Source organism: Podarcis raffonei, chromosome 2, assembly GCF_027172205.1.
Source record: "Podarcis raffonei isolate rPodRaf1 chromosome 2, rPodRaf1.pri, whole genome shotgun sequence".
NCBI classification, from domain to species: domain Eukaryota; kingdom Metazoa; phylum Chordata; class Lepidosauria; order Squamata; family Lacertidae; genus Podarcis; species Podarcis raffonei.
In genome coordinates, this window is record NC_070603.1 from 108,216,994 (window position 1) to 108,232,683 (window position 15,690).

The 15,690-nt window shown below is 49.1% G+C and overlaps 1 protein-coding gene across 1 annotated transcript; it reads right to left on the reverse strand.

Annotated features, from left to right (window-relative positions):
* Window positions 1-3,934: 3,934 nt before the first annotated feature.
* On the reverse strand, window positions 3,935-10,401 carry LOC128408724 (zinc finger protein 568-like). Its single transcript, XM_053378748.1, has 4 exons — window positions 8,927-10,401; window positions 6,261-6,387; window positions 4,651-5,754; window positions 3,935-4,239 (listed from the first exon to the last, which is right to left on the reverse strand). The coding sequence occupies exons 1-4, from the start codon at window positions 9,791-9,793 to the stop codon at window positions 3,935-3,937; spliced, it is 2,403 nt and encodes an 800-aa protein (XP_053234723.1). The 5' UTR covers window positions 9,794-10,401.
* Between the last annotated feature and the right edge of the window lie 5,289 nt (window positions 10,402-15,690).

A 15,690-nucleotide genomic window follows, 5' to 3' on the forward strand; every position in this document is an offset into this window, starting at 1 on the left:
CCTTTTGTGCCTTTAACAGTAGCTTGAGCTGAAAAAGAAAAAGAAAAATCAGCAGGGGAAGCTTTCCATAGCAGAGATAAACCCAGCCCCTGAATCAATCTGCAGCTCCTCCTGACCGGAGGAAAGAAGCTGGAACATTAACTATGACAATCTTTCCCCAACTTGGAGCCAGCCAGATGTTTTGAACTACAACTCCCAGTGCTCCTGATGGGAGTTGTAGTCCAAAACATCTGGATGGCCCAGGTTGGGGAAGGCTTCATGGTGACACTGAGGGCTGGAGGGCCTCTTCCCTCCCCATCCCCTTTATTCAATTTGCATCATGCCAGTTTCTAATAATAATAATAATAATAATAATAATAATAATAATAATAATAGTAGTAGTAGTAGTAAATACCCCACCTATCTGGCTGGGTTTCCCCAGCCACTCTGGGCAGCTTCCAACAAAATATTAAAATACAGTAATCCATCAAACATTAAAAGCTTCCCTAAAACAGGGCTGCCTTCAGATGTCTAGTCTAGTCTAAAAGTCTAGTGGTAGTTGTTCTCTTTGACATCTGGTGGGAGGGCATTCCACAGGGCAGGTGCCACTACCGAGAAGGCCCACTGCCTGGTTCCCTGTAACTTGGCTTCTCGCAGCGAGGGAACCGCCAGAAGGCCCTCAGCGCTGGACCTCAGTGTCCGGGCAGAACGATGGGGGTGGAGACGCTCCTTCAGGTATACCTGGCTGAGGCTGTTTAGGGCTTTAAAGATCAGCACCAACACTTTGAATTGTGCTCGGAAATGTACTGGGAGCCAATGTAGGTCTTTCAAGACCGGTGTTGTGTGGTCTCGGCGGCCGCTCCCAGTCACCAGTCTGGCTGCCGCATTTCTATCCCACTTTCCCAAATCTTATATTTCTATCCCGCTTTCCCTCCAAGGAGTTTGAGGCTGCGCACCTGCTTTCCCTTCCCCTATTTTATCTCTGCAACAACCCTGTGAGGTTAGGTTGAGAAGCAGGGGTTGGCCCCAAGCCACCCAAAGCGAGCTTCACAGTGGACGAGTGTTCATGAATTGGCAGGACGACAGGGAGGAGGAAGGGGTGTAGCCACAATTGGCACACAGCAGGGCAAGGTGGAGGAGAGGTGGGTGGGGTGGCTGGAATGTACTCACAGGGCGGCAGAGGATGGCGGAGGGCTGAGAGTCAGTTCCCAGGAACCAGAGAAGCAGGACCTGTAACCAGAGACAAAGGGGCCCCTGTCTCCACAAACTCGGCCAGCTCCAAGGCATTGGGAGCGGTGGGTGGGTGCTCTAGGAGGCTGAGGCCGGCAAGGACCCACAGCCCAGCTCCCTAGCTAGCCAGGTGGGGCTTGTTAGCTCTGGGAAGTGTGTGATTCCTCAGCTGGAGTAAGCTTGGAACAGGGGAGGGTCACCTGTTCCTCATCAAGCCCTGATGCTGCAATCAGCTTGCAAAATACAAAAGGGAAGCTGTGCCTGTTCAACCGCCTGTGCTGATGGATCTCAGCTTAGATGTTCCAGGAGTGCTACGGAACTGTACTTTTTGGGAATGTAGACACCTCTAGGTACTTGCTGCCAGGTATAATTAGGCATTTGAATCCAGGTCTCCTCAGGTCCCCAGGCAGGACCCTCACATGGATATACAACACAAGCTTTCTAATTGGACTTTAAGGCAGTGTTGTTGTTTTTCTGGGGGTGCTCAAGGGAACGCAGCGCCAGCACCTCCCCCCCCCAAAGAAAAGCTTTAAGGCAGGCATGGCCAAACTTGGCCCTCCAGATGCTTTGGGACTACAATTCCCATCATCCCTGACCGCTGGTCCTGCTAGCTAGGGATCATGGGAGTTGTGGGCCAAAAACACCTGGGGGGCCGAGGTTGAGGAAGCCTGTTTTAAAGCACTATGATGCCATTTTAAACAATTGTGCCTCCCCCCCCCCCAAGATTCCTGGTAGTTCTCTCAGAAGAGGCAATGAGCATTAAGCTACTCTGAGAAATTTAGCTCTGTGAGGAGAATGAGGGGTTCTCTCTCCCGACAACTTCCAGCACCTTTAGCAAACTGCAGCTCATAGCAGCGCTGGGTTTAGGGCGGTGAGGGTGGTTCTCCCTGGCACAGGGTGCCAAGCTGATGGGGCACGAAATTGAGAAGCTCCATAATTCAGGGATGCCAAATTTTGGTGCCATATTACCAAAGACCACCCCTGCTCCCAGAATGCTTTGCGGAAAACAATGGCTGTTCCAAGTGGTATCATAGTGCTACAAATGTGTGGTGTGAACGTGACTCAAGTCTGTAGGCCGCTCCCTCTCCTCCTCCTCCTCTTCTTGTTATTCTTCTCCTCAAACTGTGCCTAAACATTATAGGTGCTTTAGAGATGAATAAATATCTGCACATCAAGCTGTTGTTAAGAGGCGCAGCTTTAGTGGCTGATGGGAAAGTTGGCAATACTACATGGACGGCCTCTGCTGGGACACATCTTGCTGTCAGGAGCTCGCTCACTCTGACTGTTGCATTTATAGTGCTGTTTGTTCACCCTCTTTATCCCAGGGAAGTCAACAATATCTCTCATCTGCCTCACCAGCCTCTAGGTGCCCTGTCGTAGGGTGACCCCTATCTTCCAGACAGAAGCTTCTAACTGTAAGCAGCGCTGGGAGACAGGCGACACTTTCAGGCTGTGCTTTTCAACATGGCGATAAAAGTGAGGGAGGGGACCTCCCTCTTCTTGGGGAAAGCTGGTTCAGTCGGTTCCTGGATGGAAAACTAACAGGAAACCCTCAGTTACACCCTTTGGGGTTCCACAGCAGAAAGGTGGGAATTAACATGCAATAAGTTAGTGATTAGGGATGTGGGTGACGCTGTGGGTTAAACCACAGAGCCTAGGACTTGCCGATCAGAAGGTTGGCGGTTCGAATCCCCGCGACGGGGTGAGCTCCTGTTGCTCGGTCCCTGCTCCTGCCAACCTAGCAGTTCAAAAACACGTCAAAGTGCAAGTAGATAAATAGGTACCGCTCCGGCGGGAAGGTAAACGGCGTTGCCGTGTGCTGCTCTGGTTTGCCAGAAGTGGCTTAGTCATGCTGGCCACATGACCCGGAAGCTGTACGCCGGCTCCCTCGGCCAATAAAGCGAGGTGAGCGCCGCAACCCCCGAGTCGGCCACGACTGGACTTAACGGTCAGGAGTCCCTTTACCATGTTAGTGATTAATTCCCAATATTTGCATTGCTTAACTCCAGATGTCCTCTTGGGAGCCAATTCCTAGGGATCGAGGTCCCATCAGCCCCCCAAATAAAATATTTGAGGAAGACAGTGCTCTCCCCATTGATGGGCATTGCCATTCGAATGGTGTGCATGCTGCATCTTGTGATTGATTATGTAAGGTGGGGCTTACCTGCCCCCCCCCAATATTTTATTCACATTGGCACCCCTCGATAGCCTACAGGGCCACTTCTAGCAAACGCTGCCCACCTGCCAATCATGTAAGTTTGATCTGTCCCATCACCTTTCTAAGGTTAGATTTAAATGTGTGTGTACATCTTATATATTTTGTACACAAGGGGTAACTGAATGCAAAATATGCAAAATAATGATTTGGCCAGCCTACTTTTTACCTCTGGTACCTGAATGTAGCGAGCAAAACTGGCTGCCCTCATCCCCTTTGTTCCCAGACTACTCTCCTGCCCTCTGTTCCTAGGTAGGCCAAGATGACTTGAATCAACATCAGCAGGGGCACAAGAACCATTTTATTTTATTTTTTTACTGTGGTCACCAAAGGCTTATTGAAAGAAGCAGAGGGTCAAAAGCTTGCAAAGATTTTTCTAAGGCAGCAGAAAGGAGTGGTAGATTCGTGGGCGTTGAACAGGTTGTCTGGACCAATCGCATCCAAGCCTAGTTTTGGAATGATCGGTGCTTGATCTCTCTCTGAGCCAAGTCTTCAGAACATCCTTACACATTAGTTAGGGGGCTGATGAAGGGAGGCTGCCTCTCTCTGACCCCTCAGCGACGACCACAACCCTGCAATGACATTGGTCTGGATGGCTTTCCCAATCAGTTTGGCCTCGATAGCTTTAATATCGTTACACTGCTTCACAAGCTGGGCCTTTGTATTTCGGGAGGTGTCCTCCAAGTCGGAAATCCTGAGCTCAGCCTCGTCCGAACACCCAGAGAGACTCCCGAGGGCGCTGTGGATGGCAGTGACTGAGTTGTGCAAGCGGGAGACTGCAGACTTTATCTCCACGGCGTCGGCAGCAACTTGCTCTAGCAGAGCCATGAACTGGGCCAGCGTTGGCTCAGCCACCATTTTGTAGAGAGGGGGAGGGGAGGGAGAGATTGGCTCGGGTTTCAGTCTTTTGGGGTTTGGAGGGGAAGGTACGGTTCCTGAGGCCGTTCTGATTGTCGCTGTAGTCTGATGCAATGCTTTGCGAGTCTGGAGATGGTCTTTGAGGGGTTGCCTTGGTCTTCTTCCTGGTTCAAGAAGTCTGCATTGGCTAAGTTTGTAGAGGCCCTTGTCTTTCCAGTCCAAACGTTTCTGAAGTTTTCCGGCTGGCTGGATTCTTTGAGGCACTCCAAGAACAGACTTGGCATGCATGTTTTCCCCATTAAAGTACTTTCCTCTTTTGTAAAGTCGTCTGTGTTTCATTAAAGCCAAGAGGTCTCTGGGCTTCTTACCTGAATCGGAACGGCTAGTGTGGCCAGCAGGACCTGAATTTTGGGTGAACTGCCTATTGGACTTGTGACTTTTATATAGGTCTTTCCTCTGAGCCATTTCCCCGCTAACAATGTGCTTTGAGCACTGATCTTGACCCCCACAACCAGTGCGGATATTCTGGTTCTCTGGTCCTGGTTCAGCATCTAGCTGAAGCATGTCTTTGGACAGATCTCTCAGACCATTTCCATAGAGAAGGCATTTCTCCTGTCCGTCATCATTTCCTGAGATGCTGGCGCGATGGCTCTCCAGAACGTTCTGATCCTCGCTGATTGAATCTGAAATCCTACACCCACTTCCCTGGGAGTGAGCCCCACTGGCCTCAGTGGTACTTACTTCTGAGCAAACATGTGCAAGTTTGTGCTGTGAGTATGCTGTCTCGTTCACTTCGGCAAGAATCAGGTTTGAGCAAAGCTGCATAGGCTTGGACTGCAGGTCTTGCTTGGCAGAAGTCTGAGAAATCTCTTCCACAGACATTTCCAGTGCCACACAGTCAGGATCTTCCCTGCTGTGGATTTTCTGATTGCTGCCAAGTCTTAGTGATTCCTCCAGTTCTGCAGAATCAGTACATGGCCTAGAGTCAAGATGAAGTGGGTCCCTCAAGCTGTTTCTAAGAAGACTAGATCTCTCTTGGCTTGCCTGTTGCCCCAGCAAACTGCTCTGGTCCTCTTTGATTAAGTTTCCCTGAAGATTCTGGAGGATTTTCTTCTCAGATAATTCATGTGACTTCCCAGATTGAGTCATAGACTCAGAACTTTCCTTGCTGGGACTTTCTTGAGTATTGATTAATGCTGATAAGGATTCGCCCCAGTCCTCACAATCAGCACATGTCTCCATCTCTAGGTGAACCATGTCACTGTCTAGTTTTTGCAAACTCTTCCAACAGAGAACATCCTTTTCTCTTTCTCTTCCTGAGTTGGTTTTTTGCTGCCTCTCCAGGCAGCTCTGCCTTAGCAAGTCTTGTTCAGGACTCTGCAAAATAGCCTTCTTGGATTTTCCCATCGCCACCGATTCGCGCACTTCCAGCCAAGGATCCTCTTCTCTGCTTTTGCTATCGGTCCCCTCACCTGCTGAAGCAAGGGAAAGCAATCACACCGTGTCCTAAAAATTCATTAAGAATACATTGGCTGCACCAGTTCCTCTCTACTGCAATTAAAAGAAGTCACAAAATTGAATATTCAGCTCACAGTGCAATCCTATGCCTATCTAGTCCGGCGGAAGGCTTGGTGAGTTTAGTTTATTTGTAAAAATATGCATGTACTGCTAACTTGTATAGAAGCCATCTAAGCAGTGTACAGCAAATGTTAAAATAACAGAAAATGCAAGGAAAGTACAGAAGCAGAAAATGTCATGAGTTCTACTTAAAAAGACTGTTGATGAAAGAAAGTATTCAAAGGGCATCTAAAAATGGGAAGCTAGATGGCCACATAAAATAGTTAATAAAAGATGTACAAGGGGATGATTATTTCAAGAGAAATCTGGGTATAACTGATGCATGCCTAAACTGTATGCTGCAGTAATGTAAAAGTGGAAAGAGTTGGTAACCGCACCAGGATTCTCTGGGAACACTTACTCATCCAGGCCACGTTATCGTAATTCTCCTGCATGACATTCCAGTAAAGGGTTTTCTCTTTGTGGCCCAGCAGAGCCCATTCTTCCTCCGTGAAACGCACAGATACATCTTCAAAGGTTACCAGGTCCTGAAACAAACAAGAGAGATATTCCATTAAATATTAAGACTTCTGTTGACTGTGTTGGACAAAGCCTTAGAAGGTTTTGGGAGAAAGGGACATAGCTTAGAGGCAGACCTGAGGATGTGAATGCACAAAAGCGGCCGCGCACGTACATTGCACACACATAGCTCCGTTTGTTAGTGCTGATCATAACGCCAAGGTTGCAGGTTTGATCCCCGTATGGGACAGTTGAATATTCCTACATTGCAGAGGGTTAGACTAGATGATCCTTATGGTCCCTTCCAACTCTATGATTCTATCTCCAGCTGAAGGATCTTGGGTGAGGGCCTTTTTTCAGTCTTGGTATTCAAGACATTTGAGATTCAGGGCCAGTCAGAGATGACTAAACTAGAGGAGATGGACCAGAGGCCTGGCTCATGAGAAGGCAATTTCTTAAGTCCAATAACTTGCATTTAGACACCGCACCAGGATGATGATGATGATGAATCATTTGCTAAAAAGGTACTATGGTTAACCAATTTCTCCCCCTGGCTCTGATAGCATACGATACGATAATCTTTATTGCCATTGTCCCATACAGAACAATGAAATTGAAAAATCTACATAAGACATTCAAAACCCAACAAGCCTGCTACCCTGGTTAGCCCCCTAAAAACTGATACCCCATTTTTAAATACAATATACTCCCATACAGACTTCTTACAATGCGTTTAAAACCAAAATCGCATTTGGGTAGAAACTGTTTCTCAGGCGGCTAGTCCTAGTCTTTATAACCCTGTACCTTCTTCCAGGGCATGTTTTTGTGCAAACCCCTTTTTGCTCAGTCTAGCCCCAGGCCATTTCTGGTTATCCCATTCTATGCCACTCCATATCACAGCACTCAGCATCTTGGCATTTCCCACTTAACTGTACGGAATGAAAGTGAAGGGAAGATCCGCAGGAAGCTTCCCATTTATTTGGTCATGGGAACATAGGATTAACACCTCACACCAATGCGATTAAATAGGCACACTCTGTCACAGGCACAAACGAGATATAATCAGAGAAGATACCAAATCAGACTGGTTACTCAACCAGATTATGAGCAATAATGTGCCATCTGTGCCTTGTATCCCTGCCTTATATCAACGACAGAGAGAGAGAGAGCAGTAAACATTTTGCTTCCAGCAATGCTCTCCTGCAGTTTAGAGCTGCGTGACAAGCAGGAAGAAAGCTTTTCCATCATGGCACCTGCAAGCCAGGAATAGCTTCAATTGCACCTCATGCAGCCTTTAAAAGAAGAAAAGCCACCAAAAACAAAACAAAAACACTGGTTATGAATGATATGTGTGTCATATACAGGTTAGGTAAAGATAAAGGGACCCCTGACCATTAGGTCCAGTCATGATCGACTCTGGGGTTGCGGCGCTCATCTCGCTTTATTGGCCGAGGGAGCCGGCGTACAGCTTCTGGGTCATGTGGCCAGCATGACTAAGCCGTTTCTGGCGAACCAGAGCAGTGCACAGAAATGCCGTTTACCTTCCCGCCGGAGTGGTACCTATTTATCTACTTGCACTTTGACATGCTTTCGAACTGCTAGGTTGGCAGGAGCTAGGACCGAGCAATGGGAGCTCACCCCGTTGCGGGGATTCGAACCGCCGACCTTCTGATCGGCAAGTCCTAGGCTCTGTGGTTTAACCCACAGCGCCACCCGCGTCCCGCATATCCAGGTTACCAGAATCCTTTTCCAACAGGCTCCAAGTAAACCTTTTCCCACAGTGCAGGCCCCAACAAACCCTGTGACCCACCACCCTGATCTTTTGCTGAATGCATTGCAGCAGATATTCTCTAGCCGTCAGAAAAGGATTAACACCGGACGTCAGTTTCTGGCCAAGGAGATGGAACTCACTGGGTCTCTATAGCACAGAGGTGGGGAACCTAAAGGGCCACATCTCTTCACAGACAATCACCCAGGGGCCACACGCCAATGGCGAGGCAAGGGTGGGTGGGGCAACAGACATGGCTGTAGCCCCAGCACAGTCAAACGCCATCATAGTTCGAGGACAAATTCCAGCCAGGCAAAAGCACTTGAGGAGGGACATGGAGCAGGGCTGGTGAGGGTTGTGGTCTGGGAAAGCACAGAGGGCCAGTTAAGAGAGGACTAGAGGGCTGCATTTCCCCCCTAAGCTACAGCAGGTCTGCAACATCAGAGGCACAAAGGGCAACATCAAACAGTACCAGTTTTTCTGGGTCTGCATTAGAATCGGATACACAACAGCATTCCATTCTTAAGTGAGCTCCACCCAGAGTGGCGTAGTGGTTAGAGCGTTGGACTAAGGGCCGGGAGTCCAGGGGTTCAAATCCCCACCCAGTCACAGAGCTCACTGTGTGACCTTGGGGCAGTCACTCACTCTCAGCCCAACCTACTCCACAGGGTCGTTGTGAGGATAACATTGGGAGGTGAAGAACCACCTAGGCCACCTCAAGCTCCTTGAAGGTAAAGTGGGCAACACATTTAAACATATCAATAAAAGAAAGAAAACACAACACAACCCAGCGCCAGCACCTGAACAGCGTCAGCTGGCTCCTCTTCCCTCAAATAGCTCTCGACCAGCTGAAGAGCATCCTTGCTGCTGCCTGGCTCCCTGGCTCTCACACACGCCTGCAAGTTGCCCGGAAGCACGTTCAGGAACTGTTCCAGGACGACCATGTCCACAATCTGGTCCTTGCTGTGCTGCTGAGGACACAGCCATCGCTCAGCTGCCTCGCTCAGCCAGGACAGAATCTCCTGGGGGGCTTCTGCAGGGGGGACAGGGCCCAAGCGGAACCTCTGGCGAGCGGCTTCCCGACTGGACCGGGTTGCAAACAAATGGGATGCATTTGTTCCGTTGCCCAGAGCAGGGGCAGCCTTGGATCTTGCGTTCTCAAATGCACCTGAGCGCTCAGGCAAGTCCAGAGAAGCTGGCAAAGACGGATCTACAGGAACTGTCTCAACTACAGAAGAAGATCCCTGCTGCAAGTCCGACACGACTTGGCGTGCTGCGTTCAGACGCGCCCTCAAGAGCTGGATGGTGAGCTTTGGATCGTTCTGGGTGCGTGGCTTGCGGGAAGCGGGCACCCCTGCCGACGCCTGGCAGCCTGGCACGGACCCTTTGCGGACGGGCTCTTGGCTAGAGGAGGGCCTTTCCTTCGTGCCACGCATCTCGGCATCCGTGCCGGCTGTCTTGGCAGGAGGAGGGTGATCGTGTGGCAAGGAGTGGACCAGCTTGCCGTGGTGCGTGTGGACCCTCCCGGGGCAACGGGACTTGTGGTAGTCGGCGCATTTCCAGACCATCTTGCTCTTGCTCTCTCGCTCCTTCCGATACAGGTACCCTTCGTGAAGCAGCTGATCCCTGCCTTTCCGACTCTTGACGTATTTCAGAGCCATTTTCATGGGGGGAGGAGGAGGAGGAGGAAAATCAATAAATCAAATGAAAGAGATGGATGGTTTCGGAAGTGGAGTGGGGGAAAAACAACAACAACCAGTAAGGGAGGAAAACGAAAATCTCTGCAACGAAGCCAAGGGACGCCGGAGATCGGCCGAAGAGCTGCCGGGAGACGCCAAGGTTCTCCTTCTGGTCCGGCTCAGGGTCTGCGGGTGGCGCGCGCGTGTCAAGCTGCGCCCGTTCCCTCCGCCTCCGCTTCAACGCGATCTGGAAATCAGCGCAAAGAAGGGATATATGTGAGGTTTCCTCGCTCCGCTGTCCCAGCCCTTCTTCCTCCCCTTTCCCCTGTATCCGGCGTTGATTGTTAAGTCGCAGCAGCTCTTAGGATGCGGGTTGCTGGGAGGCAGGAGGAGCCCGGAGCCATCGGGCTGACAAGTTCCCACTCCGGTCGGAGAGGGTGGAGCACGCGACGAGAAGGAAAGCGGCGTTCGGGTTGGACAGGGATGCGGATTAAGCCACGCCCCGCTTTCGCTCGCCAGCAGGTGGAGGAGGAGACAGCGTCGGATCGGCTTCGACCGCGCAGGAAGGAAAAGCTTTGCAAAGAGAAAGCTGCTTTCGCCTCGGAGGCCCCTAGTGGAGAAAGGCGGGTACAGGATGGCAGCCCTCAAACGTGCCGATTTCAGCTGGAGTGATTGCTCACGACAAACTTATCTGGGCTAGATCCACTAGTGGTCATGTGTGCCCTCTGTGCGCTTCCCACTGAGGATCGAGAACTCGCTTCTAATAATAATAATAATAATAATAATAATAATAATAATAATAATAATAATAGTTTTGTTGGAAGCCGCCCAGAGTGGCTGGGCAAACCCAGCCAGATGGGCGGGGTATGTATGCATGTAAATAAAAAGGTAAAGGTACCCCTGACCATTAGGGTCCAGTTGCAGATGACTCTGGGTTGCGGCGCTCATCTCGCTCTATAGGCCGAGGGAGCCGGCGTTTGTCCGCAGACAGCTTCCGGGTCATGTGGCCAGCATGACTAAGCCGCTTCTGGCGAACCAGAGCAGCGCACGGAAGCGCCATTTACCTTCCTGCTGGAAGGTAATAGCGATACCTATTTATCTACTTGCACTTTGACGTGCTTTTGAACTGCTAGGTTCGCAGGAGCAGAGACCGAACAACAGAAGCTCACTCCGTCGTGGGGATTCAAACCGCCGACCTTCTGATCCGCAAGCCCAAGAGGCTCAGTGGTTTAGACCACAGCACCACAGCATGTATGTATGTATGTATGTATATACCCCGCCCATCTGGGTGGGTTTCCCCAGCCACTCTGGGCGGCTTTCAACAAAATATTATACATCAAGTCATTAAAAAGTACACCCCCCCCAAAAAGAAACGCAAAAGAACAGAGTCAACGTTAGTTTATTTAGCAAATATCTCTCAAAATTATTTAGAATAATAGAATAGAATCATAGAGTTGGAAGAGACCACAAGGGCCATCGAGTCCAACCCCCTGCCAAGCAGGAAACACCATCAGAGCACTCCTGACATATGGTTGTCAAGCCTCTGCTTAAAGACCTCCAAAGAAGGAGACTCCACCACACTCCTTGGCAGCAAATTCCACTGTCAAACAGCTCTTACTGTCAGGAAGTTCTTCCTAATGTTTAGGTGGAATCTTCTTTCTTGTAGTTTGGATCCATTGCTCCATGTCCGCTTCTCTGGAGCAGCAGAAAACAACCTTTCTCCCTCCTCTACGTGACATCCTTTTATATATTTGAACATGGCTATCATATCACCCCTTAACCTCCTCTTCTCCAGGCTAAACATGCCCAGCTCCCTTAGCCGTTCCTCATAAGGCATCATTTCCAGGCCTTTGGCCATTTTGGTTGCCCTCCTCTGGACACGTTCCAGTTTGTCAGTGTCCTTCTTGAACTGTGGTGCTCAGAACTGGACACAGTACTCCAGGTGAGGTCTGACCAGAGCAGAATACAGTGGCACTATTACTTCCCTTGATCTAGATGCTATACTCCTATTGATGCAGCCCAGAATTGCATTGGCTTTTTTAGCTGCCGCGTCACACTGTTGGCTCATGTCAAGTTTGTGGTCAACCAAGACTCCTAGATCCTTTTCACATGTACTGCTCTCAAGCCAGGTGTCACCCATCTTGTATTTGTGCCTCTCATTTTTTTTGCCCAAGTGCAATACTTTACATTTCTCCCTGTTAAAATTCATCTTGTTTGTTTTGGCCCAGTTCTCTAATCTGTCAAGGTCGTTTTGAAGTGTGATCCTGTCCTCTGGGGTGTTAGCCACCCCTCCCAGTTTGGTGTCATCTGCAAATTTGATCAGGATGCCCTTGAGTCCATCATCCAAGTCGTTGATAAAGATGTTGAATAAGACCGGGCCCAAGACAGAACCCTGTGGCACCCCACTAGTCACTCTTCTCCAGGATGAAGAGGAACCATTGATGAGCACCCTTTGGGTTCGGTCAGTCAGCCCTTTCCCCTTTTTCTTTTATACAATTCTCATGGGCAGGAAAAAACCAAATACATTTTACAACCTTCTAACAAGATTTAAATATTTTGCAACGTGCCAGCCACAGAAAGGAGATCAAACCAGCAGCAAGCACCTAGTTATATGGCACTATAGAATGTTATCCGAAAATAAAACCAGTTTTGTTTTTGAAGGAGAGAGAAAAGTTTAAAACTTTCAACTCCTGTCTGTTTTAGAATGAAACGCTTTTTCGATAAACTTCATAGAACTGCTGTGGGTTAAGACATTTCATTAATGTGATGAAGATGAGCTTTGGAATGCAGCCTCGGAGAATCAGAGTTGCAAGGGACCCTTAGGGTCATCTAGTCCAACCCCCTGCAATGTAGGAATCTCAACTAACGCATGCATGACAAATGGCCATCCAACCTCTGCTTAAAAACCTCCAATGAAGAGAGTCCACAACCACCTCTCATACTCTATTGCTACAGAAATGACACTTCTCCCAAATGCCTTTTGCTTTCAGGCTGTGCTGCAGCTTCCTCAGTAAAAGCAATAATCACTAGCTCTTAAATTTTCTGTTGATCACAGGAGTAGCCTGGAGTGCAATCTTGTTTCCTCTGGAACAGGGATCAGCAAATTTACCGTGCCTTGGGCCGGCGTCTCCAGCGCCGATTGAGCGGAGGAAAGTGTGCCCATACGTGTGCGCACACGCTATTTCCGGCGCACTTCCGGGTCGGAGGAGCACTGGAAATAGCTTGTGTGCATGTGCACGGGTCTCCTCTGACCCGGATGTGTACTGGAAATAATGCTTGTGCAAGCGCACAATGTTTGCGGGTGCACACAAACTATTTCTGGTGCTCCTCCAACCCGGAAGTGGGCAGCCATGCAGCGCAGCGCCGGTAAGAGCAGGTGGCGGCAGCGGGGGTCGCTGCGGGACAGATAAACGAGTCCCTTGGGCGTTATCCGGCCCACGGGCCTTAGTTTGGGGACCCCTGCTCTAGAAAGCCCACAAACCAAAGATGAATGCAACATCCTTCCTCCTTCTTTGTGCCCAGCATGTAGTGGTAGTATACTGCCTTTGAACATGAAGTTCTATTTAGCTCTCATGGCTAATAGCTAAAGACATAGCCTCTGTGAACTTCTCTAGTGCCGTCTAAGCTGAGACTGGGCTGAAGGTGTTCTCTCTGCAACTCTAAGGACTAGATCAGGGGTCGGCAACCTAAGGCCCATGGGCCACAAGCGGTCCACGGGGGTCGTTTTACCGGCCCACAAGCCGCCCCTGAACCATGTCATCTGCTTGGCGAGTCCCCGCGCACTGTGCTAAACCGGCACAGCATATGCGGGGACTAACTTCGCGGTGCCGGAAATCACGTCTGTGCATGCGCAGACGCCGGAAATTGCGTCTGCGCAGACACAATCCCGCCCACAGAGGGGGCTCCGCGACAGTGAACCGGCCCAGGCAAGGTAAGCCTTGCCAACCCCTGGACTAGATACTTTCACTTTCTTTAGATCCATGTCAATCATGCTTCAAATTCACTTGACACTCAGTATTAGTCATGACTAATTTTGTCTTTTCAAATTGTGGGATGATGATGACTGGGCTGACAATATATCACACTCTTAATTAAGAGGCGTTAATAGCAAGGATTCTCAAGCCTCGTCACTTAACTGAAGACATTTGAAGGCAGTCACGTATTGGGAAGTTTTTAATGTTTGACAACTTACTATGTTTTTATATGTGCTGCAAACTGCCCAGAGTGGCTGGGGAAACCCAGCCAGATGGGCGGGGTATAATAGTAGTGGTAATAATAATAATAGTTGTTGTTGTCAAGGGCTGATGTTTGATTTCAATTTGGTCGATACAAGAGACGTCTGGACTTCAAATTTTAAACAAATTCACTTACTGACTGCATTCTTCATCCAGGGATTTGGAGAAAGCCTATATGGGAGTTACCCCACTTTAGCTAGGGAGGAAGTGGCTGGCTCAGGACCACCCAATGACACTCACTGTTGAGAAATAATCTAAACCCAGTGCGAGGAATTCAGGGAAAATAAGAATCAGGACTGTTTCATATGTTGCAATTCTAAACGAGTGTTGAAAAACTACAGAAACCCAACTTGCTAAGAACCTCAACTTTATATCAAAAGGTAATGCAATTTTACTATTTCTCGTGGATGAAATACCTAGTTTCTGTGCAATATCTGGAAAAGTCTCATACAGACAAACTCACGGAAGCTGTCAACGGTACTAGTCATGATGGTTATATGCTCCCCTCTAGGGCTGGAGGTGCCATGCTTGGGAATACCAGTTGCCGCAAAGAACGGCAGGATGCCCTCAAGTCTCCGGTGTGAAGTGGGCTTCACAACCGTGTCTGTCCATTGTGAGAAAAATACACTGGGCTGAACTTCAGGGCTGTTGCTGTGTCTCAAAGAGGAAAGGATTTCCATTTCTATATAGTTCCTTTCTGCTTCCCTTGACGAGCAGAAACAGAATAAAAATTTCAAAATAAAAGCATTTGCGCAATTTATATGGGTCATGAAACTGAGGTTTTAGTGTCACAAGTAGGACTAATTCCAATCCAGGATTTAGACATTGGATGGTGCAAGGAGATATTATTGCTGGGGTAGCTGAGAATCCTTTGTAGGAGACCCTGTCCCTCAGTTATTTAAAAATGTCTTACTCTTCATTGCAAATGCCATTCCAGGGTGGGTGACACTTGCACAAGTTTCCAGAGTTCACTCTGTGCGCGACTGTTAAAACGGTTAAGTCTGTAGGGAAGACAAACTCTTGGATTAAACTCTGTGTTCGCTTCGGCAGAGATGCACTTGGCATTTTCTTTCAATCCTCCATTCCCCAACAACATGGGAATTACTGTGCTCCTTTGCAGAACACTCCAATAAGCTGTGGCGGGGAAAAACCCAAAGATCATGTGCTTTGCAGATTCTGCAGGCTGGACTAGTGTTCCCCAAAAATAGGAGAGCTGAGACATACTTGTTTTTTTCTGAATTGATGCCCAAAGAACTAACTTGAGTGCGGAGATGCAATAGCCTCCTTTGAGCAAAGACGGGTAATTCTGGCGTCTCCATGTACTAAAAGGTAAAGGGACCCCTGACCGTTAGGTCCAGTTGCAGACGACTCTGGGGTTGCAGCGCTCATCTTGCTTTATTGGCCGAGGGAGCCGGCGTACAGCTTCCAGGTCTTGTGGCCAGCAGAACTAAGCTATTTATGGCGAACCAGAGCAGCACACAGAAACACTGTTTACCTTCCCGCCGGAGCGGTACCTATTTATCTACTTGCACTCTGACATGCTTTCGAACTGCTAGGTGGGCAGGAGCAGGGACCGAGCAACGGGAGCTCACCCTGTCGTGGGGATTCGAACTGCCAACCTTCTGATCGGCAAGCCCTAGACTCTGTGCT

Bases quoted from the DNA above. Each gene is read 5' to 3' on its own strand.
- LOC128408724 (XM_053378748.1), bottom strand. From the start codon at position 9,793: ATGAAAATGGCTCTGAAATACGTCAAGAGTCGGAAAGGCAGGGATCAG. The intron at 5,755-6,260 runs GTAAGTGTTCCC...TTGCTTCAGCAG, and splicing joins CGATAACGTGGCCTGGATGA to GTGAGGGGACCGATAGCAAA. The intron at 4,240-4,650 runs GTAAGAAGCCCA...TGGCTCTGCTAG, and splicing joins CACTAGCCGTTCCGATTCAG to AGCAAGTTGCTGCCGACGCC.